Genomic DNA, 23,406 nt, shown 5'->3' on the forward strand with positions numbered 1-23,406 from the left:
ATAAAATTTTCACCTGCAGATGTAACTAATACTATCTTACGTACCTACAGGTCATGCATTACCTGGGACAGTATATAATGGTGAGGCAGCTATATGATAAGCGGCAACAGCACATGGTGTACTGTGGAGGGGATCAGCTGGGCGAATTGCTGGGACTGGAGAGCTTCTCTGTGAAAGATCCAAGGTAGGAAGAGATGCAGCTTTGCAGTGTGCTCACTAGGGCTGGTGGTCCACCGTGATTAGGCATTGCTGAGGCAGGGGATCCAGCTACAACATTGTTCCTTTCTGTGATGTAGACGAGACCTCAGTGGTCCACTAGCTTATTGTTAGTGCTCTGGAGTGTCATTTGGCATGCCTGAATTTGATTGTATCTGCTTGTAAGGAACAATTCTGCACTGGGTGGTGGACTCGTTGGTGTAACAGGTCTTTCTGGCTCTAACTTCTGAAATTCCCAGTCCCTTGTTTCTCAGTTCAGCAGGGGCTTGGATTGCTATGGAGGCAGTATTTTCCGCTTCTCTGGATGTAGGGGAGAGGGCTCAAGTTTCATAATCACAATCTCTCAGGCTTTTATTAAAGGGAAACTTTACCTTGCCATGCTTGTTCATTTGCAGAGACATTTGTGTGTGTTATCAATGGCTTTACCTGTTCTTTGCCAGCCTAGCATTCTGACCTTTTGAAGGCCTAATGCTAAACTTGTGGCATGAATTCATGTCTGTGACGGGACCCCTGGGTGTAGCCAGGGACTGTGGGACTGCTGTGCCCCCTTTAACTCTCCAGCCTGGGCTGTCTCTCAAAATGCCTTGCTAGTGACAAGCAGCAAACCCCTCCAGGTGCTGTCATCATTCAGCACAACTGCATGTGGAGCCCTACACCCAGCTAGATTGCATGACTGCTCCCAGAGCCTCTCATAAATTAAACAGAGAAAAGCACCAGCCAAATCCCCCCAGCTCCTAACCTGGTACCTCAGGAATATACTGTCTTGCACGGCCCAAGACGAGCCATGCAAGTTTATTAATTGGTACACCACTTCATTGATGGAAAGTGGATATACACTAGCCTTTGTAAATCTGAGCCGATTTACCAAATACTTACTGTTAAAGATAAACAGTAAAACAAGTTTATTGACTACACAAGAGAGATTATAAGTGATAGGCAAAAAGTCAGAGTTAGTTACCAAAAGAAAAGAAAATATAAGCACACAGTCTAAACTCTCAACCCTATTAGACTGGGCAATATCTAGATTAAGCAGTTTTCCTCACCCCACTGGATATTGCAGTTCATAGTACACAGGTTTCACCCTTGAAACGTGGGCCAGTCTCCTCTCTTGGAGTCTTGAGTCTCCTCAGTGTCCTTGTTTCTAGTTGCAGCATAGGTGCGGGGGAGGAGAAAAGGCGAAGCATGGGGCCACTATGTTTTGTTTTATACCTCAGTCCATGTGCTTGGAGAACACAAGTCCAGGCATGTCTGGGGTCATTGCTGAGTCACCAGGCAAGGTTGAGCAATTGCCCTGGTGTGGCCTTGTGCAAATGAGTCATTGCATTGTAGCTCCCTTCCTGGACAATGGCTGTCGATGGTGGTTCGAAACCTGCCCAGGCATTGGTTACTTTTCCTTGCTGTTGTCTCTGGGGAGCTGCTGATTCCCCAACTTAAACATGTTTTAGTGATAACCATATAACACAATCTCATAACTTCATATGCACTAATGATGTAGATATTTAGATAGAACAGTGACTTTCAGCAGATCATAACCTTTCCCCTGATACCTCACATGGCATGCGTTATATGCAGTATCACAATTTATATATAAATGAGAAATATGGGGGTTACAGGGCACTCCCCCGTGGTATAGAGTGTCACAATTTCCTTGCTAGCAAAATGACTGATGTAAGACAGCAGACTGCAACTGGGGTTGACAGATTACAACTGCTTAAGCGAGAGCTCTTGAATTCAAAAGATATGATATGAAAACAAATGGCCAAGAAGAGGTTATATTTCAGATAACTCCTACAGTCTCCTAAAAGGAAGAGGTGGCTGGGGAGGGGAAAAGTCAGTGCGTTTTTCACGATGATTATATCAGATGATGATAATGTATTATTTCAGATGAAGGCCTGCTGCACACCATGTGCAAATCTGGACAGGTAGTGTTTGCCCCACCTTAGGAGCTCTACCAGAGAGGAACACCTTTAAATTACAGTTCATAAGAGTTACGTTAGGAGAAGCTGTCTCGGTACTTCCCTTACCAGGCCTTCTCCTGGCCAGTATTGCCCATTTAGAGAGCTGCGCTGGCCGCCAACAAAGAGGTTGTTGCTGCTTTCTGCTGCTGTATAGTGGCTGGAATGGAGAGGATATTAGGAGGCATAGGGCAACTGGGAGAAGAAAGTCACGATGAGGAAAGGCTATCTTATTTTTTGCTGTGGTTGCACTCACTAGTCCTCTTTTCCTTGTAGCCCGGTTTATGACATGCTGAAAAGGAACCTGACTTCTGTTACTATTACAGGTAGGTTTGTCTAGTACAGCCAAGTGCATTCAGTACAATGTTAATTTAATTGGGGTAAGTAATGATATGTAGGAAAGAGAAATGTTCCTTGAGTGAAAACCTGCTTGTGGGGGCACACTCTGAGAATACCTTCAAGTCGTGTGTCTGCAAAACAGTTCACGTGGTTGGAAACCAATTAGCCCTTTGCCTGACATGCCAGTGTATGGCTGGAGCTATGCCTCAAAAAGCAGAAGACAGTTTATATCCAGAGACACATCCTGGAAACTGACAGGGTTAAATGCTAGGTGTGAGTGAACTGGCTTGGCTAAAAATACCCCACTGGAACCTTTGCTCATCTCAGCCTTTGCTAAGCTACAAAATGTTGAGTGATCTCCACCCGGCTCCCTACTATCGCTTGCGTCTATACTTTGTGATCTTAGTTAGGACTAGTCATAGGGGTGTTGGAAGTCTGACATGATGACTTGTTCCCTTAAATAATCCATTCCAATGTCAGAGGTCTGAATACCAGACTTACCCGCTCAACATCACTGTTACTCTGCCAGCTCATGGGGAAAGCTGTCAAATCCATCCACATAAAGAAATTCAGTCACAAGTTGAAACAAATGTTGTTGTTGTTGTTGTTGTTAACCTAGTCCCTCGTGGCTGTTTTCCCCCAATCTACCATTCAATTAGTACAGCTGTTAGCGTCTACTCAGTAGAGAATTCATACTGAAATAGCAAGCATGTGAATAGTGAGCAAGGTGCATTGGTAGAATTGTGAGGTCAATGCCATACTTCCTAGTGCTCTAAGCAGTTTCATACCAATGACACGGCTTTCAGAAGGGCCTAGTCTATTTTTTGCACTAACAAGTAGTGGTGCATGCAAATTTAGAAGTAATTTCAGAAACTGTGGCCAAATACCATGTAGTTTTCCGCTTATCAGCCATGGTTAGTGTGCATCAGTGCTTCCGGAGATCACCCATTCCCGTCTGTAATGGAGAACCTGCCTGAGCACTGTCTTGTCTAACCACCTACCTGTGTCTGCAGAATAACCGTGTGAGTGCTTATTTCTATGGTGGTGATTCCCTGGCTTACCCACTAGCAGTATAAGTGGAAAGCAAAGAATCCTAGGGAAACATTTTCTCCTGCTAGCAGCCTCCCCTCTTCTGGAGGTGTGTGTGTGTATTTGTGTGGGTGAGCTTGCATTTGTTCATTCTGGTCATGGTGTAACTATTTTTAAACTTGCCAAAGGAAATAATGTTACTTTAGAGAGTCGGTCACCGAGTTATACCGGGGTGTGTGTGTGTGTGAGAGAGAGAGAGAGAGAGAGAGAGAACAAAACGAAACAAGCTTGGCAGACTGATCCCTGATTTTGTACACCCAATTGTGAATTCACAAGTGTCTAGGAATGGTGCTTGTGGATTTATTTAATTTTTTCTTAGCATGGGGCAACTGGAAATAGGATTCCACAGCCTGTCATACTTCATGTTCTGTGAGAGCAATAAATATTCACTGGCCAGATTTCTGCTTCTCAGTGCCTCATTCTGCAAATTATTGAGGCCACTTCTGTAAAGTGCACTTATAGAAGGAAAAGTGACTGTGTGATAAGAACATATCTCCTTAATAATACCTAGCTCTCATGTAGTGCTTTTCTTCAGTAGATCTCCATATTCAGCCTAATTATTCTCTGTATGCCTGAGTCATACAGCCTCTACTTTAGGCTATCTACTTTCTTGAAATTTTATGTTCAGTGTTTTTATTTATGTTGGCAGAGACATTTTCCAGTATAAAAGGTGTTTTTCCAACCATTGTAAGAATAGCGTATTCTATATATAATATGTTCAGACAGAGCTAGACTTCATCATAAAGCCATTCTTCCTCTTCTGACACTGTGGAGCCAAAGCAATTATAGATGAGTGAGGTGAAGTCTCTTTTGCTTCAGGCAACATCAACTAATCTCTGATTGCAGAATCTTTACTGCTGCTGATGATGGAAGAGGCAGAAGAAAATGGCTGGATTTTCAGATTTGCTTTATTGGACATTAGAAAAATCAACCATGGGCTTGTAAATAGTATATTTGATATGGACATTGAGTGGGAGGGAATATGGGATCCAGCAGTGTTGTTTTACAGTCACTTTTCTGTCTATAACTGCACTTCACTGTGTCTTCATGTTTGTGTTGTGAAGTACAACAGGCATAGAAACCCAGTCCTGCTCTCCTAGAAGTCAGTGTTGCCATGGAATTAAAAGGGAGGGGGAGCAGTCCCTATATTTGCTTCTCCTCTGAGCCATTCTGCTCATTTAGCCTTTTCTAAAATACAGGTCTTCAGTTGAGTTACAGTCATTTTTGCTTACCTGATTGCTTTGGCTTTTAGCTTAGACTGTAAGGTTTGGGGGGCAGGGGAGTTATGATTAACCTTTGGGGCCTGTGTATTTGTCTGCATTAAGTTGTATTGAGGACATGCACACTGATTGTGAATGCCTAGGGAGGAGCCTGCCAGGACGTGGACCTTCCACTGTTTGGTCTGGTTTTTTCTTTCTCCTCTTCAAAATGACATCTCCCCACAGGTAGTCTCTGTGGCCAGTGAAAAAGAGTGTATCCATCAGGCATTTCCCTGCTGGCCTTGTTTTTCAGCATGGAGCTACTCTAGACTCCATGCTGGAGTCGCCACCTCTGCTGCTGCAGTGAGCTTCCCTGCCTACAACGTAGCAGCTTGCAGAGGGAGGGCAGGCCATGTGGGGAGTGTCAGGATTCTTACCTGCAATGACGTAAGGTCTCCCAGTGGCCACAGACACTTCCTACTCCCTAGTCCAGTGCCCTCTACATCCATAATAAAAACAAAGAAATAAACAGTCCCCCTGTAATAGCCATCTGGGAATTGGCCAGCTGCCTAAGCAACTAGAATCCTTTCTTCTGTAAAGTTCCACATGCCTGTCTGCCAAGCCTGGCTCGTTGGTTGCTTGCTGAGGGCCCTCTGTGTTGTGAGAATGGTTATTACCAGGGAAGGTGTTTTCTTTTGTTTTACTTGCCATATAGATGCTGCACAGACTCTTGCTCTCGCAAAGGATCAGAGCGTCGATAATCCAAGCCAAGACCAGCTGAAGGTAAACCCACTGCCTGGTGGTTTCTTTTGTTGTACAGAGCGGCCCCTTCTCTGTACCTGTGCATGTGTGGACTGCCAGAACTTTTTACTCCTTGACTGGTAGGTCTTCGCCTTCCTTAAAAGTTCTTGGGAGTCCACAGACCAGGGACAGAGTGACCCTTCTCTGTTCTCTTCATAACAGAGTTCCATTCTCTGGGCGCGTTTCTCTGGGATGTAACACTTCCTGTCCTCAGTCCCTCCAGCTTGCACTGTGTTTGGATTTTGTGTTTGTGTGTATTGTTTTGTTTCTCTCATTCTTCAAACAACAGATTGAACTTCCTAAAAGTGTAAACTGGTTTTGCTCAGTGGGATCATTTTTTAAAGCTTCCAGGCAGAATCTGGAAACCTGGGAAAAATCTTTGTCTAGTCCTAACTTGTTTTGGGCATATACGTGGGGATTAATACAGTCTGGAGTGTGGGGGCAGTGGAGGATGAATATTGCAATATTACTGCATTAAAGATGGCAACTTTTGATCTCTTGCCAATCTTAAGATTTTTCCTGGGTTGAAAGTACTCCACGTGTGTTGATGATAGATCCATAGCAGCCTTCTGGAAAGGTTAATACTGTGTGTTGTGCTCAAAAACCTTTATTCTTCTATGGAACTCCTTGGTGTTGTACTGCAGCTGGTGACTCAGAGTGGAAGTGCTACATCCCCTTGTCCCTGTAAGCTCTGATGAGCTAATGGGTGTCTTTTCTGCCTTCTTTCAAGCAGACTAGCACAGAGGGAAGCTCTGACACTGAGGGAACGGAGGACAAAAGTGGTGCTCCTGCTTTGTCTACCTCACAGCACAGCTATGGAAACTGCGAAGGTGAGTGCAAGTTGTTTGTGCATCGAGAGGCAAGCACAAGCCCACCTACACATTTGTGAATACTGCATGTGGTGCTCTGCATGGCAGGAGCCGATCAGAGTAGGATGCTGGGAGACTAATAAAAATCCTATTGTGGAAAGTAATCTTCTGAAGTCATGATTTTATGTGCAGAGATTTAGAGAACCATAAATATCTGCCATAGGTATTGTATGTTGTACACGCTTTTTAGCCTGGATACTTGGCCTCATAAATAAACAAACACTTGGAGGAAATGGCAGGTTAATGCCAAACAGCACATCAATCACTGAGCAATGCCATCAAAAATGTTAGGTTGTTTTAAATGCTGAAATTATACTTGTATCAATTTATCTTCCATGGGGACTTTGTCTTCTAATTAATTGGAATCAGACCGAGCTGTCTGCAGAATACCCGCAACCCTATCAGAGAACTGAATAACAATAGTGTTAAGTTTTGCTGTATTTTTCATCCATCCTCATAACTAGAAAATTCCTCTCTTGAAATTTGTTTTAATGTCTCGTGAGGCTTTCTTGCTAGTTCTTCGGGATGCGTATTATGTGATATGGGGAGTTTGTTTCCTTTTCCCTCATTACTCCCAAATCCACCCTGACATCAAAGGGTCTGATGTTTTAAAACTGGCTTCTCTGTTCGCAGGCTTCATTATTGGTTGGCCCAAATGAGGATGGGTAGATATTTACTTCATTGCAGGTAGAGGTGGTCCTTGTCTGTGCCTGCAAAACTGCAGGCCTGAATAAAGAGCTGGAGTGAAAGCTCTTTGGAAATGAGGCCTCCATGAGATTGGGGGAAAAAGGTTGAATTCCGTGGGCTAAAGTGAGGCAAGGACTGAGAAGACTGGCAGATTCCCTTTTCTCTGCTTCCTATTTTGAAGCTTTTCTGGCTGGGAGCCTTCTCATGGAATCAAGGCGCACTCATTGCTGGAAACTGGGGCCAAATCCAGACCTGGTGTGACCAGATCTAACTCATCAGTTGAAGTGTCACTGTGCCCCGTTTATCCAAAGCTGAATTTGGCCCCAGTGTATTGTACGCGTTTTATTTGTGCTGCAGGTTTCACAAGCATCTCCCTGTAGGGAGTGTCACTTAGAGCAGCGGTTATCAAACTTGGGCCGCCGCTTGTTCAGGGAAAGCCCTGATTACCTGCCATGTTCGCAGGTTCGGCCGATCACGGCTCCCACTGGCCGCAGTTTGCCGCCCCAGGCCAATGGGGGCTGCAGGAAGGGTGGCCAGTACGTCCCTCGGCCCGTGCCACTTGCTCCAGGCCAATGGGGGCTGCAGGGGCAAACCACGGCCAGTGGGAGCCGCGATCGGCCGAACCTGTGGATGCAGCAGGTAAACAAACCGGCCCGCCAGGAGCTTTCCCTGAACAAGCGGCAGCCCTCGTTTGAGAACCAGTGACTTAGTCTGCAGTGTAGTGGTGGTGACCAAGGGATGGTCAAGGGAATCAATGGGGCTGTACTCTGTGTGCGTGTGCACACATGCACAACGTGTAAATAATGCACTTGACTGTTCTGCTAAGCAACTTGAGCATCCAAAAGTACAGGCGGTGCAACATGCCAGTATGATGCTGTAATAAATACAGCCGAGGGCCTGTTAACCTAGCTCCGGCAGAAAGGTGTATGGAGTTAAAGATTCTATAATACGCCATGTATTGGACTGGGATGGGTTCTGCTTTGGTGGTGCCACAAGCCGCATGTGCCTGTCATGACCTAGATTCTACTTGGCTTCTACAGACAAAGACTTAATAGAAAACCTCTCAAAAAGCAAGAAGCCCAAGCTGGATCTGGTATTTGAGGAGTGGGATGTAGCTGGCCTTCCATGGTGGTTTTTAGGAAATCTGAGAAACAACTACAAGTCCAGAAGTAACGGGTCAACAGATATACAGACCAACCAGGTAAATGGATACTTTAAACAGCTAAAAATGCAGTGTATTCTCTCCCTCTCCATTCTCTTGTGTGGGTCAAGTAAATATTCCTGTAGTCATTTCCCCCCTCCCCCCCACCACAGTTCAGAGTCTGTCCAAGACTTACAGTTTCTCCCTTCTATCTACCCCGTTAAGTCTTTTCATGAATGTGAGGTTTGCTTCGGTGTGTCTGGACAAAATGTCCCTGCTCCCCAGTGTTTTCTTCTCCATGCCAAAAGTGTTGACTGTATTTCAGTGGCGCCATGTGCATATAGCCTGTGGAGGTCATTGGGATCCTTTGGGATAAAAGTCACTAATATATAATGAAGATATATGTAGCATGGTGGTTAGCCTGTGTGAACTGTTAACAAGGGGACTGAATTGTCGAGCGGGTCAGAAAATGGACACGTGTGAAAACTTGTCTCCATTTTTCAGCGTGTTCTACTGCATTGCTTGTCACCCCAAGAGTCACTGAGTGAGTTTGAGTGGAAAGAAGTCTGGTATAAAAGAAGAGGAGAGCATGCATTAGGACTGCAGTTATGCGCCCTGGAGCACTGGAGTTCTGCATACCCAGACTTGTTGAATCACTAATATCCTAATGCATACATATTTTCCCCCATCTCCATTCTACTAGGACATAGACACTGCCATTGTTTCAGATACTACTGATGACTTGTGGTTCCTCAATGAATCTGCTTCGGATCAATTCAATGTTGCCGTCAAAGTGGAGACAGTGGACTGTGAAGAAGTGGGGAAAGAGAGTGACAAAAAGGTATCTCCTAGTGATACACAGTTCGGCTGTGTTAGCTGATCTAATTTATGTTGCAACCCTTTGCCATTCATTTCTCTTCTCCTGTTCTTCTTCTGTATCGGGAACATTGGTGTGTGGCTGCTAAGGCTGCTCCTCCCCCCTTCCCCCGCTGGAGGCTCGGAACGGGAAGGAGGAAGAGCATGGCAGCTTCTGGGCTAGCTGCGGAGGGGTGGGGGAGACAGGGTGGGCAGCCTCTCGGCAGGGGGCTGGGGGGAGATGGGCAGGCAGCTTCTCGGCTGGCTCCAGGGGGTTGCTGGGGGGAGTATGGGCCAGGGGCTTTCTCAAGGACTGAGCCAGCCAGTCTCAGCCCACCCTGGTGTTTCCCTCAGGACCTGTGCTCCCCCTTCAGCCAGGAGAAACCAGCTGTAGATCCCCTTAGTGCTGGGCAGGGGGACAAACCAAAGGACATGGCTCCTTTTAAGAAAAGATCTCCCTTGTGTCTGATGAGTGAAAATGGGCTGGGGCCCACAGCTCACCCCCTCCCCCTTCTTTACCTGTCCAGAGGGGCTTCACTGCAGCCCCAGCCCCAGCTGCAAATGAGCAGCCTCCCTAAGCCCAGACGCTGCCCAGACCCCTCCCAGGCAGGCTCTGGGAGCTCCCACCCCCGATGGTTCTCTCATGCCTGGGAAAGTAATGTTTGCCCAGCTCAAAGCTGTCTCCCCTTCCCCCATTCCCAGATCAAGCCCCTGCCTGAGGGTTTTTTCCTCCAAGAGAGGATGTTTATCCCCTCCTCCCAGCGTAAGGAAGGATTGAGTCCCTTCCCATGGATCCCTCTTACCCCCCAGCTCCTGGGGAATTCCTTCCCTTGCATCCATCCCCCTGTATCAACTTCAAGTCAGGAGATACTGCCCTGCTTCACCTTGGGACACCTGAGCTCTTGCTTCAGAGTGCTGGGTTGCTGCAGCCCCACGGAGGAAGCAACTGGCCTCCACTTCCCTGCCTTTGGCCATGGTCCCACCAGGGGCTCCCCTCCCACAAAAGCTGTAGTGTGTGTGAAGGAATCAAAGCCGGGATGGGCTGCAGCCCTGGGATTGGGAAGAGCTGGAGCGACACAGCAGCCACACAGCAGGATGAATGAATGGGCCATTTCTATGCTGGGCTGTTGAATTACATTTCTCTCTGTGTCAGGGTGTGTAATTTCTAGGCTGGCTGCAGGGGGTGGGGTTCGGGGGAGACAGCTGCTTTGAGTGCGTGGGTGGGAGCAGGTGCTAAACAGAGCCACCAGGAAGTGGGGAGAGAGAGAGATGGGAAAAGGGACACAGGTAGAGAGCAAGAACTGGGAAACATCAGGAAGGGGAGATACCAATGCTAGACACATTTTCAATAACTAGAATGAAAGTGTAGAAATGTTGAAAATAGCCTCCCCTCAAAACTGGCAGAATATCCCTCCAGCACCCACACCTTGCCCTTAAGGCAGGAGGGGGCCGAAAGGAGTGAGCAGCTGGTGGGAGGCATTTAGGGGAGGGAGCTGGCAAGAAGATGGTGTTCAGGGGCAGGAAGAGGTGGAGTGGGGGCAGAGCCTTGGATAAGGGGGTGGGGCCAGGATGGGGCACCCACCGGCAAAACCAAAAGTCAGCACCCATGAGTCAGGGTGACAGGGTTCCCCCCACCCACGCAGGTGTATTTGTTGCCTGTACAAACTTCCCCAGCAGCTGCACAAAGTTGTTGTCATTGTGTCACACAGTGAACCCCATGCTGCTACCGTGACCCACCTTTGCCCCCCCACCCAGCCAATCGCTGCCTCCCCAGCGCTACATGTGACCTTTGACTTATGTCAGTCATAGCGCACTTCCACTGTTGTGCTCCAGCTTGGTTGGCGCTCTCTGTGCCTGCCCCGTAAGTGCCATCACATCACTGGTCAAGGGGATGTCCAGGGGGTGGGATTTGGTGGGGACTCTATTCTGAGCGGCAGCGTGGTAAGGGGGCCGGGCCAGGGGGTTGGATATGGGCCAGAGGGTCTTAGGGGCAGTCAGGGGACAGGGAATGGGGGCATTGGATAGGGTGTGGAAGTCCCAGAGGGTCTGTCAGGGAGCGGGAATGTGGCTAGGGTAAGGTGACCAGATGTCCTGATTTTATAGGGACAGTCACGATATTTGGGGCTTTTTCTTCTATAGGCTCCTATTACCCCCCACTCCCTGTCCTGATTTTTCACAATTGCTATCTGGTCAGCCTAGACTAGGGGTTGGGACAATTGGGACAAGGATAGTTGAGGTCCTGGGGAGTGATTAGGGGATGCGGGGGAGTCTCTGGAGGGGGCGGTCAGGGGACAAGGAGCGGGGGGGTTGGATGAGTCGGGAGTTCTGGGGATCCTGTCAGGGAGCAGGGAGCGGTTGGATAGGTGTGGGAGTCCCGGGGGTCTGTCTGGGGGCGGGGATGTGACTAAGGGTCGGGACAGTCAGGAGACAAGGAGCACGGAGGCTTAGCTAGCGGGTGGGGTCCTGGGGGACAGTTAGGGGCAGGGTCCCAGGAGGGGGCAGTCAGGGGACCTGGCGCAGGGGGGGGGGGGGGGCTGAGAGGGGCAGTCAGGGGGTGGGAATTGGGAGGGAGTGGATTGGGGCAGGGGCGGGGCTTGGGCGGGGCTCCCTGGTTGCACACCCTAATGAAATGTGCTGCGCACACCTATGATTAGGAACAGGCAGTCCAGTGACCAGCCAACTTTGTAAGTCTTCCTCAGTAAAGGACTCCCCTCAATAGTCTCTGATGGGATGTCCATTAGAACCACTTTTCTCAGAAGCTATAAGCTGTGGGGAGTCCTCTGTCTCTGCTTGTTTTGACCTACTGAAGTCATTTTTCAAGGCACACAATCAGCTTAAAATCATACTTCTGAATTTTTTTCTCTACCACTACTACAGCCATTACTTTAAGATTCAGCACTGAAAAAAATTAGAGGAAAAATATTTTTCTTGTACTTTTTTGCGAGCACTTTGTGCACAGTCAGTTTAACAGTTTAGGCCTGATCCTGCAAACTTAGTCGATGGTCAGCAAGACCAGTCACATGAATAAAGTTACCCACATGCATGTTTGAAGGATGTGAAGAAAAATCCATGAACACATTTTTAGAAAAGTCATTAGTGAGATTTGCGTACAATTCTAATAACTTATTTAATCTTCCCAGGTGATTGAGGTTACGTGTACTGATGACCTCGAGGATTCTCAGTCCCTAAGTGACGACACAGATGTAGAAGCTGCCTCTGAGGTATTCATCCTTTAGTTCAACATCCCATGCTCCTGAGTGTGCTGTGCCAGCTTGTCTGGCTAAAATGTACACTATTTGTTGTGCTAGAAGAATGTTTACTGTATCCCTTTCAAAAGCCGTAAGTGCTCTGTAGCAAAAAATACATTCCCTTTGCTTGGTCACCTGTATGAAGTTTAGGGGTGTCTCTCAGTCCAGTTTGTTTTGAAAAGGTGTCGGTTTAAATACAGACACCAGGATTGGCACGAAATGGCCCCCTTGTTGGCAGCCTGAAGAGTAGTCAAGCATTGAATGGGCCATGGAGACGGAACACACCACTCACAGCAGAGTAGTCCCTTCAGGTGCAGGTTTAGGCAGTTTTGCTGGGCAGTGTGGGAGAGTTTGCACCTGCCTGTGCTGTAGCTGTTTCCTGGCTAGACGATTCAGGACTTTATTCTGTGTTATGCTAAGGCCCCTTTACACTGCCAGAATTTTGTAAATGGGAATCAGGCCCTCAGTGTCTGGCACTGTCAAGCCAGCACTGAATTAATTAGAATGGGGGTGGGGGAACTGGTTTTGTTATGAGAGGTGAAAAATGGATGTGTTTGCACACTTTTCTTGGGCCAACTCTATTGCAGTCTGAAAGGGAATCTGGGATATTATCCTTGATGAAGATTCAGATGTATAAATTCAGCCCCCGGTAGCCAATGAAATAGCTAGATCAGAGTTAGTCATATCAGAAAACAGGCTGCTGCAATATTCTGTATTCCAGTCAGAGTTCCACTGTATCTTGAGAGCTCCAAGCCAGCTACTAAACTGCTGGTTGCTTCAAGGTGGTCCCCCGGACGGAGAGAGAATCCAATTGTCACTCTAATCTGTTTTAGTTACACACACGGCTTCTGTCACAGTAGCATCTGGGTGCTTCACCATCTTTAATGTATTTATCCTCAACACCCCTCGATGGTAGGGCAGTGCTGTTATCACCACATTACAGATGGGGACCTGAGGCAGTGAGAGATGAAGTGACTTGTGCAGGGTGACAAAAGGTGTTTGTGGTGGAGCAGGAATTGAACCTGGGTCACCCACAGCCTAGTTAACACTTGAACTACAGATCCATCCTTCTTCCCCATTTCCCCCTTCAGTTTCTGAACCATGTGGAAAAGAATTGTCCCTTTTGACTCTTCTCCAAGAGACATCCTTCCCAGTGTATTTTAACTGACACCAGATCTATGTTCTATCATCTGTGCTCTTTTTTCCCCAATCCTTGCAGGCTTTCTTTTGAGGGTTTTGCTGTATGTCAGAAAAAATATATCACACAGTTCCTTGCAGCTGGCAGAGCCAAAAAAATTTGAGCACACTTTTCTAGACTGTGCTGGCTTGACAAATTGGATTGTCTCTGGCATAGGACAGCTGAGTTATATCTCTAAACTTGAGCAGCCATTGCCCTTGGTATATAGGGTAATCAAGTACGCCACTGTCAATTGTGTAGATCCAATAGATGCTAAATAATTAATGGTTCTGAGAAATACACTTCTAATCAATTCAAGGAGCTATCTACTCTTGAATTTAGAGTGGGGCACTTACATTTCAATAAACTACATAGAATGAGAACTTTACTTCATAAAGATATGAAGGTTGAGAGGTGGAAAAAGACGAAGTAAACTCCTAAGCAGAGGGCATGAGTTTGTAGGTGTTATGGGCAAGGTGAAATGTTTCTGAGGCTCTCCCAAGTGGCCGCTGTGTATCGTGCGTCTGCTAGCCTTGACACACTGCCATTCTTGATGACTCTTCTTTGCTGCTTCCTGCACATAAAGGAAAGCAGCCTTAGCAAGAATACACTGACTTGCTCTTGTTTTTGTCTACTCCATTCATTCTTCAGGACTGCTGGCAATGCACCAAATGTAAGAAGTTTAACTCTCCTGTCAAACGGTACTGTTACCGCTGCTGGGCCTTACGGAAGGACTGGTACTCGGATTGCCCCAGACTAGCTCATTCTCTCTCTCTGTCCACCATTGATACTATTCAAGGCAAAAAGGATGATGAGGGAATCGATGTCCCAGACTGCAGAAGGACTGTGTCTGCTCCAGTTTGCCGACCCAAAGATCTGCACACAGGTGAATGTGAGTCCCATGTAGACCCTGGCAGCTCTATGGAGTCCCTGGGTTTGACACAAGAATGCAAAGTCCAGGAGCCACAGATGCATTTTGGTGAACACAAAAAGGAAGAAGTAGTAGAATGGCAAGAGAATATCAAAAATTTGTTGAATCCCTGCATTCTATGCCAGAAGAGGCCACGGGATGGGAATATTATCCATGGAAGGTCTGGTCACCTAGTAGCTTGCTTCAAATGTGCGAAAAAGCTGAAGAAAGGGAGATTGCCATGTCCAGTGTGCAAGAAACCGATCCAGATGGTGATCAGAATCTTCGTGGGGTAGCTGTGCCACTGCAAGGTGCTTCAGGGACTTAAATGGTCACTAGTCAGGGGACATCTGCCACAAGGTTTACGTTAGTGTCTATGGTGCTACAAGGGAACCTAATTATGTAACGCAGCTAAAGAACAGGGGTCCCAAACTGACAAAGAAAGTTGAGGAATCCCCGTGATGAAATGAAACAATGTTCGGTTTTTAGTGTCAGTTTACGTTCCTGGGGCCTGACTGATCCGTCAGTAGCATCTGCCCCAGGTTTTAGAATTTCTAAATCCTTTACTTTCCAAGTTCTAGAGGAGATGATTTCACCCGCATGGTCTTGTTTTCATAACTGATCCTTGCAGAAGCCAGATGGTTAATAAATAAATATTTAACTCTGGTTGGTTGTATGCTCTGCAGTAAGCTAAACTCTGTGCAGTGCCTGAAAATAGAAAGCACAGGGTGGGAGGAGAGTGTGTCTGTGTGTACACACATGTACGCTGGATTCTCCCAGGATCAGTTCTCAGAAGAGTAATGGTGAATGGGGGTTACAAGACTTCTAACTCTCTTCAGTATTTTGTAAGATTGGGTTGAGACACTCCCCAAAATCCATAATGAAAAACAAACCTCCCCAACTTTTAATCAATATGTAAACCACCCTGTATGATTTAACAATCATGCAAGAGCAAGGTGTCATGTCTTGTTCTCTTAATGGATCCTTTTTAATTAAAATACAGTGTTGGGGACCAGTTCCTCGGCTGCTGCCAATCGGCATAGCTCAGTCAACTCAATGCTAATTGACACCAGCTGTGGATCTGGCCCTTAGGTTAGGTGTGCACTTACAGCAGTTGTGTGTGTATATACGAGCATTCTAATGCTCACAATTAGCCCCTCACACCTACAGCTGTTTTAACTGCATCCCTACCTTTTTTACGCTGGCTGATCATTTGAGAAAAGTCTCTATTTAAAGTGCTAGTGAGATTTACTAATGTGCAATTTTGAAAAATAAGGCCTTTATCTTTGTGCGCCACCTGACAGCTGGTTTATCTAAGGAACTGTTGCGTGATGTTAGTCACACTTGGACCCTCTTCAATTTGATTTAGTTTCTTACAGGTTTTAACTCGTCTCAGAATCCTTCTGCGGTATTCTTATCTGCACAGTGTAATAGAGGGTCCATCTGCCGCTAGAATTTGTAGTTTTAAACTGTTGTTAAATTCTTTCTTAAAGAGCACACCCTAGGTATCTACCCACATCTTTCTCAACCCCCATCTGCAGGAAGGAGCTCCAGGATGCCTCAAGGAGAGCATCCTCTATTGTCCCTTGTGGAGGTTGGTCAGGATTTGCCCATGTGGGGAAGGCTGTGGAGTGCCTGTCCTCAAACCTGGGGGATCTGTAGGGGAACAGGGTCATTCACATTCCACTGGACCCACGCTACCAGAGTACCAGACTCCCGCCTACAGCCACAGCTACCCTGGGGACTCCTGAGGGTTTGAGTAACTTCCACTGGGCAGGTGGAGAATCACTGGGCACCCATGTTCCATTCTCCTCTGGCCTGCCCTATCTCTAGCCTGTTCCCCAGCATGGACCTCGGACCATGTGCAAAGGCATCTGCAGGGTCCAAGGGGAGGAGACAGTGCTGTGGAAGCACACGATCTTACCAAATGCAGGGTCTCCGCCAGGCTAGATCAAGCCCCTATAGATCTATGCATATCAGTTGGCCGTAAAGCAGGTATATAGCCCTTCTCCTGCTGCACTTTCCCTTCTCTCCTGCAGAGCTATAGCCATAATTACAGCTCACTATGTAGAGTAAATTTACTTACCTCCATCCCTCCTCAAAACACACACCCCTTTTAGCACCTTTGTTTTATTTCCTACTTACTTAAAATAAATAAAAACCTAGAAAAAATAAAGATGGCCAACACCTGTTAGATCCCATTTAGCCCAGCACTCCCTGGCCACCACAGGGTTGCTCTCAACAATGTGTTATCCAAGGTTTTGTCCAGGCCTGTTTTAAAATAGTTCTAGGGTGGACGCTGTCACTTCTCTGTTTTGAATACCAAGAAATGTTCATTCGGTGTAGCAGCTCAGTACACTGGGAAGCCATAGTTCTTTGTCAATAGAATACACATTGTGGGGTTGCGTCTTCTGCTGTGAAGACTATGGGCTCCTCCAAAGAGATGGATTATTTGATCTACCAGGTGTTTACCTTCTAACTATTAAGATCCACATATCTGCCTTCTACTGTAAAGTGTCTATCCAGTGCAAGTTGGGTGGGGATTCCTATTACTTGGGCCACCTAGACTGCCCTGTCTCTAGCATGTGATTTGGGGAAGATTTTTGCCTCCCCGTTCTGAACCATCACTGCCAGCCATTGCAGCTTGTGCTGTACATCATAGCCTTATTGCCCAGAGTTCCCGAGGGTGTACAGTTCAACTGAGCCTGTAAAGCTGCAGGAGGCTTTACGTATTCACAAAGAACTGTAGTTTCTTCTCTAGCTACATTCCTTTTTGATCTAGTATTTTTATCGTAGTCTTTCTAACTCCCTTCATCTCCCTGGTAGAGACACAAAGCAGGTACAGGCACCCCACAAGGTTCCTCAGAGCAGCGCGTAGCACTCTGCTGCTGAAGCAGCTCTATCTCCAAAGTTTCACATGGGAAGGGAAGGGAAAATATATAGCATGGACTGATCAGTACCCTCTTAGCTATGTTTAGAGAGGGGGCAGTGGCTCTCCTCTGGTTTAATGTTGAGCTTGGGAGGAGGAGAGGGGAACGGATCTCTTTTCCATGGCTATAATCCAGGCTTTTCCTCTCTCCCTATTGATTTGTGGCTTTTAGTTAGAAAGCGCTACTACTGGGCATAGGCTGACCAGCACAGCGCCAGGACTGGATGTGCAGCTGACTAGCAGTACTTCGGTAGCTATAAGTGAGCAAGTCTAAGCAGAACTGGGAACCATTCCATGCCGCTAAATACTTGACACTCTTTCAGGTGGTTCTCAAAGCAACTTTTTCCTTCTCAAGTCCAAAACCAGTCTTTACCATGTGTAAAGCCAGCTGTAAGTCTACGTCTGCCGGGGAAGGTCACAAAACTCAGCAGCACCAAAACCACGCTGAGCTTATTCTTCCTCTGCAGGGATGTGTGGAATCAGAGCTATCACTGCCAAAAGCACACCAAACCTGTTGGTGATTCTGCAGTTATATTGACTTGACTTTGTTTTACCGTGTGATGATTACTGTGTGTTTTTATTTGCTGTAAATGTACAAATGGAATGAGTTTTGTTTTTAAACCACAAGTTAAGCTGCAGTGCACCAAATTGCAGTTTCACAATATTGTTTTGCAAACAGGCCAGTTCACCGATGGGTGTAAATCAGCATAGCTCTATTGAAGTCAGTGGTGTTATGCTGACTTGCACCATTGGGGGTTCTGGCTCCATATCTGAAGCGCACTGGTAGCTTCCTTGCTGAAGGGTCACTAAAATGAAGCTGACACACCTTAGCCTTCCTTTGGGCCGTAGTAGATTTAGCAGAGTTTCCTTATAATAGTGTAGACAGTACACTAATATAATAGTATAGTATAGAAGTGGGAACTGTTAGTTACCAGCTTGCTGCCTTCCCTTTCTTTGGATGTTTGTGCGGTCGGCAAGGTGGATGCTTGGACGTAGACCTGAAAGCACATCTTCTGGATACTGTGAATTTTGTTTTCCCTGTTGCCTTTAAAAGTGCATTTTGTTAAGGGTTCTGATTGAATAGTTTTCAGATCGAATGTGTTACGAAGTGTTTAGTCCGTTGACCAAAAAAACCTGAAAGTACAATTTATTGGGGATATAATATCCTTACTGAAACCCTATTAAGATGTGTAATATATACAAAGCTTGAGATACTTGCCTTTATTCAGTGGCTAAGAGTTATAGGGAGTCTAAGTGAAAATCCCCCTGTATCAAAGGAAAGCCACAATGAACATTAGACAGTTCGGAGATTTATTTTTATTATGTAGCGAATATAAGAGTAGTATTTCAGAAGCATCAGCTTCTTTTTTGTACCCATATAACTATTTTGCTTAAGGGTATGATTTTTGTCCCATGAAATAGTTATACCAGTGCAATGCCTAGTGTCGATGCAGGTATACCGGTATAAAAGTACCTTAGACTGGTGTATCTTATTCCTCTTCCCATAAATGCTTACACCAGTGTAACTATGTCTACACTAGGGGTATGTGTTCACTACCAATGTCAAAGCGCTGCCGCAGCAAGTGCTTTACTGTAGCTGTGTAGTCGCGGCCCCAGCACTGGGGGAGAGAAAAAAACCACTCCCATGCGGGGAGTAGCTAATGTGGCTCCCAACGCTGGTGCACTGTCTACACTACTGCTTTACAGCACTGAAACTTGTTTTTTTCGCACTCCTGAGCAAGAATGTTTCAGTTCTGTAACATGGCCATGTAGACAAGGCCTCGGAGGGTTGTATAGCTATATATCAGTATAGTTAGTGGTACAGACAAGCCCTAATTCAATCAGAGCTGCCGTGTTATTAACATTTCCCGACAGGAAGTCTGTTCTCATGCCTTAGTTGCAGAGACAGGACCCAAAGTATTTCAATAAAATACCTAGCCCTTGTATAGCTCTCTTGATCTATAGATCTCAATGCACTTTAAAAGGGAGTCAGCATTTTACAGATGGGAAACTAATAAAGGCACCAGAAAGTTAGCCACCTAAATCGAGAATTGGGCACCTTAAATCAGTGCCCGGATTTTTTGGAGCTGCTGAACACCTGGATCTCCTGTTGACTAGTGTGTCAGTTGTGAGATACTCAACATCTCTGAAACTCTGGCTATGTATAGCAGTGCCCCCTTTTGGAGCCCAGGCTGGAAAGTGTTGGCCAGGGAGGATAGCTGAACATATGAAAAGCAGTACAGTTGCCTGATGTCCTGTTACTAAAAAATAATCGGTTAATGTTATGCATGTTAAACTACTATTAATACATTTAAAAATAACACAACTGCTTTGAGAATGACTCCTGCTCCCAGACATTCCCTGTGTCCTGAACTGTCATTCAGCTTTCAAGGTGGCAGCTTTTCCTCATTCATTCTTAACTGTTTGTATTCAGACTGTTTACAAATTATTGGTGATGACCTTTCTCTCTAATAATAATAAAGTGCTGTAAGGGCTACAGTGCTGTGCAAGCAGGAATCCTTCCAATACCCCCATATACCTATCTGAGAAGGTTCTTGAAGGTGGCTGAAATAATGTGTGGGTAGCAGGAATGTTTTATGCTCTTGAATAATAGAAAGACCGAGTCCCTTCCAGAAAACGTAATTTCTTACTAAATCTCAGTACCCTTCCCCTGTTTTGCCCCTAAATGTATTTTCATCCAGGAAACGTGAAATATCTATGTAATACATGCTCCCTACTTGTAGCATAAAGCTCACCAAAATACTCTATTTATATTTGCACTATTTTACCGTGCTTTGGTCGGACTAAATTAATGACTTGTTTGTTTCCCATGCAAAATACAATTGACATTTGAAATCTTGTGACAGGGTAACTTAGAAGGTTTAGTTTTTAATTTGTACTGTGTTTTGGCAAAGCTTAAATAAAATATTTTACCACCAGTATAGCAACCTCATTTATTTCACTTTGTGTGTGTGCATGTGCAGCTTAACAAATCAATAAGAAATCCTCAGCAGCTCAAGACCTCCTTGTTTTCTATGAGTAACTTATGTCCTTGTGACTTAAGGAGACTGAATGAGAAGATCTTGGAAACAATTGGACTGGACTAGAGCAAAGTGTAGAAGAAGCACCCTGAGACTTTGTATTGTATTATACAGAGTACCATTTAGATAACTCAGGTGATTATGGCTGGTTAGGGCAGGAGGTATGGGCCAAATTCACATCTCAAATTGGTAACTTGGTTGAATACTGTGGGATTAGACCAGATTAATACCAGTGTAACTCGGATCAGAGTCTGGTCCTGAGCCTTCGGTGACAGAATGCAGTGGAGAGAGTGTTTTTGCCTAACCTGAGATGTTAGGAACGCTGTCCATTTGTAAGTGGGTGGGCATGGAGGAAGCTTAGATTATCGGAAAAGAAAAATACTCCTCTATAGAACATGGCAATGTAAATTTCACCTAACTAGGTATTGGGAGCCGCTCGCTAGAGGGCACCAGCTACTCATAATATTAGGAAACCTCAGCTTCCAACTCTACAGCAAAACTGGCTTCACTGAGTAGCATGAGTAGAGTTTAACTGTTTGTGGGACATGCAGTCCACTTGATTAGGGTTATTGTCTCCTATTCCTGAGAGTGTAACTCAGTAAAACTATAGGTTTCAGAGTAGCAGCCGTGTTAGTCTGTATCCGTAAAAAGAACAGGAGTACTTGTGGCACCTTAAAGACTAACAAATTTATTTTAGCATGAGCTTTCGTGAGCTACAGCTCACTTCATCCGAAGAAGTGAGCTGTAGCTCATGAAAGCTCATGCTAAAATAAATTTGTTAGTCTTTAAGGTGCCACAGGTAAAACTATAAAGACACTAGTAGACAATCATCTGAGTTTAGTAGAGAGATAAGGGGGAGGTGAGGTAACATTTTATTGGACCACCTTCTGTTGAGGAGAGAGACGGGGCGGCTCTAGGAATTGCGCCGCCCCAAGCAGGGCGGCACGCCGCGGGGGGCGCTCTGGCGGTCGTGGCTCCGGTGGACCTCCCGGAGCCGCGGGACCAGCGGACCCTCCGCAGGCATGCCTGCGGGAGGTCCACCGGAGCCGCCTGCCGCCCTCCCGCAGCACGCCGCCCCAAGCACGCGCTTGGCGCGCTGGGGTCTGGAGCCGGCCCTGGAGAGAGAGAAGCTTTCAAAAAGAGCTTGTGTAGCTCGAAAGCTTCTCTCTCTCACCAACCGAAGGTGGTCCAATAAAAGATGTTACGTCCCCCCCTCTTGCCTTTCTAATATCCTGGGACAGACATGGCTATCACAGCACCACTGTGCTTTTATTACGACATCATAATTTGTGGTAGCATCCCTGCTGTACTTTCCAGACACTCAGGAAAAGACAGTCCAGGTTGGAGGAGCTCAGTCTAAGGACAGGCAGACAGGTGTCAGGGAAAGGGAAAAGCAAGTGGGACTCTACACAAATTAACTAGATGCACTATATCTATCTATCTATCTATCTATCTATATATATAGTGCAACTACATGTGTTGTGTGTCAAAAACTCCTGGGGGTGACTTATCACTAGTCACTGGCCCAGAAGGAGATGCAGCTTCATAACAAACCGCAGGTGGAATGCTCCCTACGAAAAATAAATAAATGCAACTGGTGTTGAAAGGTGGCGGGATAAAAGAACTAGAGACAATTCTTTAGCCATGGCAGGAGGATGGGACGGTGGAAGCTTGCCCACAACATACCGTGCTCTGTCCTCTGCCAAAAGGACCGCTTCCTGGGGGTAAAAATAGTTCAGATGCCACACTGCCATTCAGTCATTAACCATTTCCAGGAAGAGAGCTCTGCAGTGATGGTTTCCTAGTTAACGCTTGTTGGTTAACAATGGGCTATGATCATCAATAATTTCAGGTGCCAAACAGCTGTTGGAGAGCAGTAATTGTGCTCACAAACCAGTGATTTACAAGGGAGAGCCTCTGGATCTCCATACTCAATCCACTTGCACGGTCTTCTACCTAATGCAGCTTTTTCTGCACTCTGCCAAGAATTTCATAAGACTGTGCTTGCAGGGTAAAGCAGGACCTTCAGTGGGAAGATAAAAACCCAAGCTCTGTAAGGGGCCTTCCTGCCTATCTCTGGAGGAATCCTCACAGCTCCATGTGCACTTCTGGTCAAGAGAAATTGTCATTTTACACGATGGCAGAAAAGTTTTCTGCTCTTTCTTTCCCCGCTCCCTCCAGCATTGCTGGCACCTGCACACACAGGGTGGGACGCTGCCCTTAACCTGTATGCAGAGCTGCCATTGACATTTCTGCATGCGGGTTCCGGGCAGTGTGTGATAAGAGAAGATGGAGCCATCCTTAAGTAGAAATGCCCTTCCCATCTGCTATGGTGTCTGCACCTCTCTTCGCCAGGCAAATCACATTGGACAACTAACCATCTCTCCTGTGTGCCTGCATCATGTTCTCTTGCCCATTCACTCTGCCCTTGCTGTGGACCCTACACACCTGCCACCAGTGACCTGTTACTTGTAAACAATACCCTGAATAATCTTTAGCATTCCTGTTTCCCCCTAGCTCCATCAGTTTTCCCTGACGAGGAGCTATGCAGCAGCATGCTCACCTCGTGTCTACAGCTGTCCAGATGTTTAGACCAGGCTAGCCAGAGGCAGGGAGAATCGATTTCGGAGAACATGCGTCAGTTCTGTTCCCCATAAGCTACATACTGCTGGTGAGATTTCCTCTCCCCTTCTCTACCTGCCCCTGGTTGAATAGCAGCTGTCTGTCACCAGAGAGCCCCGTGGACAAAACAAATCCTCTCTGTTTAAAATGAAGCTAGAAAATTTATTAGAGCGAAATGGAATTGTTCACCTCTCCGTTTGACTTCTGGAGGGGAGGACTTGTCAGGTAGATGCATCCAGTTCCTTTCAGTGTGCTCACAACAACAGCCGAACAACTGGCATCTGATCCTCTTTACAGACAGGGCCATGATACTTTTCTTTTGGGAGAG

The 23,406-nt window shown here is 46.2% G+C and overlaps 1 protein-coding gene across 4 annotated transcripts in view; it reads left to right on the forward strand.

The window, feature by feature from the left end:
* The window catches only part of MDM4 (MDM4 regulator of p53), a 34,057-nt gene extending 15,985 nt beyond the window's left edge, over window positions 1–18,072 (forward strand). For 2 of the 4 annotated variants that reach the window (XM_039536677.1, XM_039536676.1), the window contains exons 4-11: window positions 51–184; window positions 2,448–2,497; window positions 5,514–5,581; window positions 6,330–6,429; window positions 8,196–8,356; window positions 9,000–9,137; window positions 12,292–12,372; window positions 14,228–18,072. In XM_039536677.1, the coding sequence (XP_039392611.1) occupies window positions 51–184; window positions 2,448–2,497; window positions 5,514–5,581; window positions 6,330–6,429; window positions 8,196–8,356; window positions 9,000–9,137; window positions 12,292–12,372; window positions 14,228–14,782 (1,287 nt within the window). In that variant the 3' untranslated portion in view covers window positions 14,783–18,072. Of the gene's footprint in view, window positions 1–50; window positions 185–2,447; window positions 2,498–5,513; window positions 5,582–6,329; window positions 6,430–8,195; window positions 8,357–8,999; window positions 9,138–12,291; window positions 12,373–14,227 lie in introns of those variants that run through there. The other 2 variants (XM_039536678.1, XR_005597945.1) reach the window with 2 other exon arrangements.
* Window positions 18,073–23,406: the final 5,334 nt, after the last annotated feature.

This window comes from Mauremys reevesii, linkage group 4 (genome assembly GCF_016161935.1).
Source record: "Mauremys reevesii isolate NIE-2019 linkage group 4, ASM1616193v1, whole genome shotgun sequence".
NCBI lineage: Eukaryota > Metazoa > Chordata > Testudines > Geoemydidae > Mauremys > Mauremys reevesii.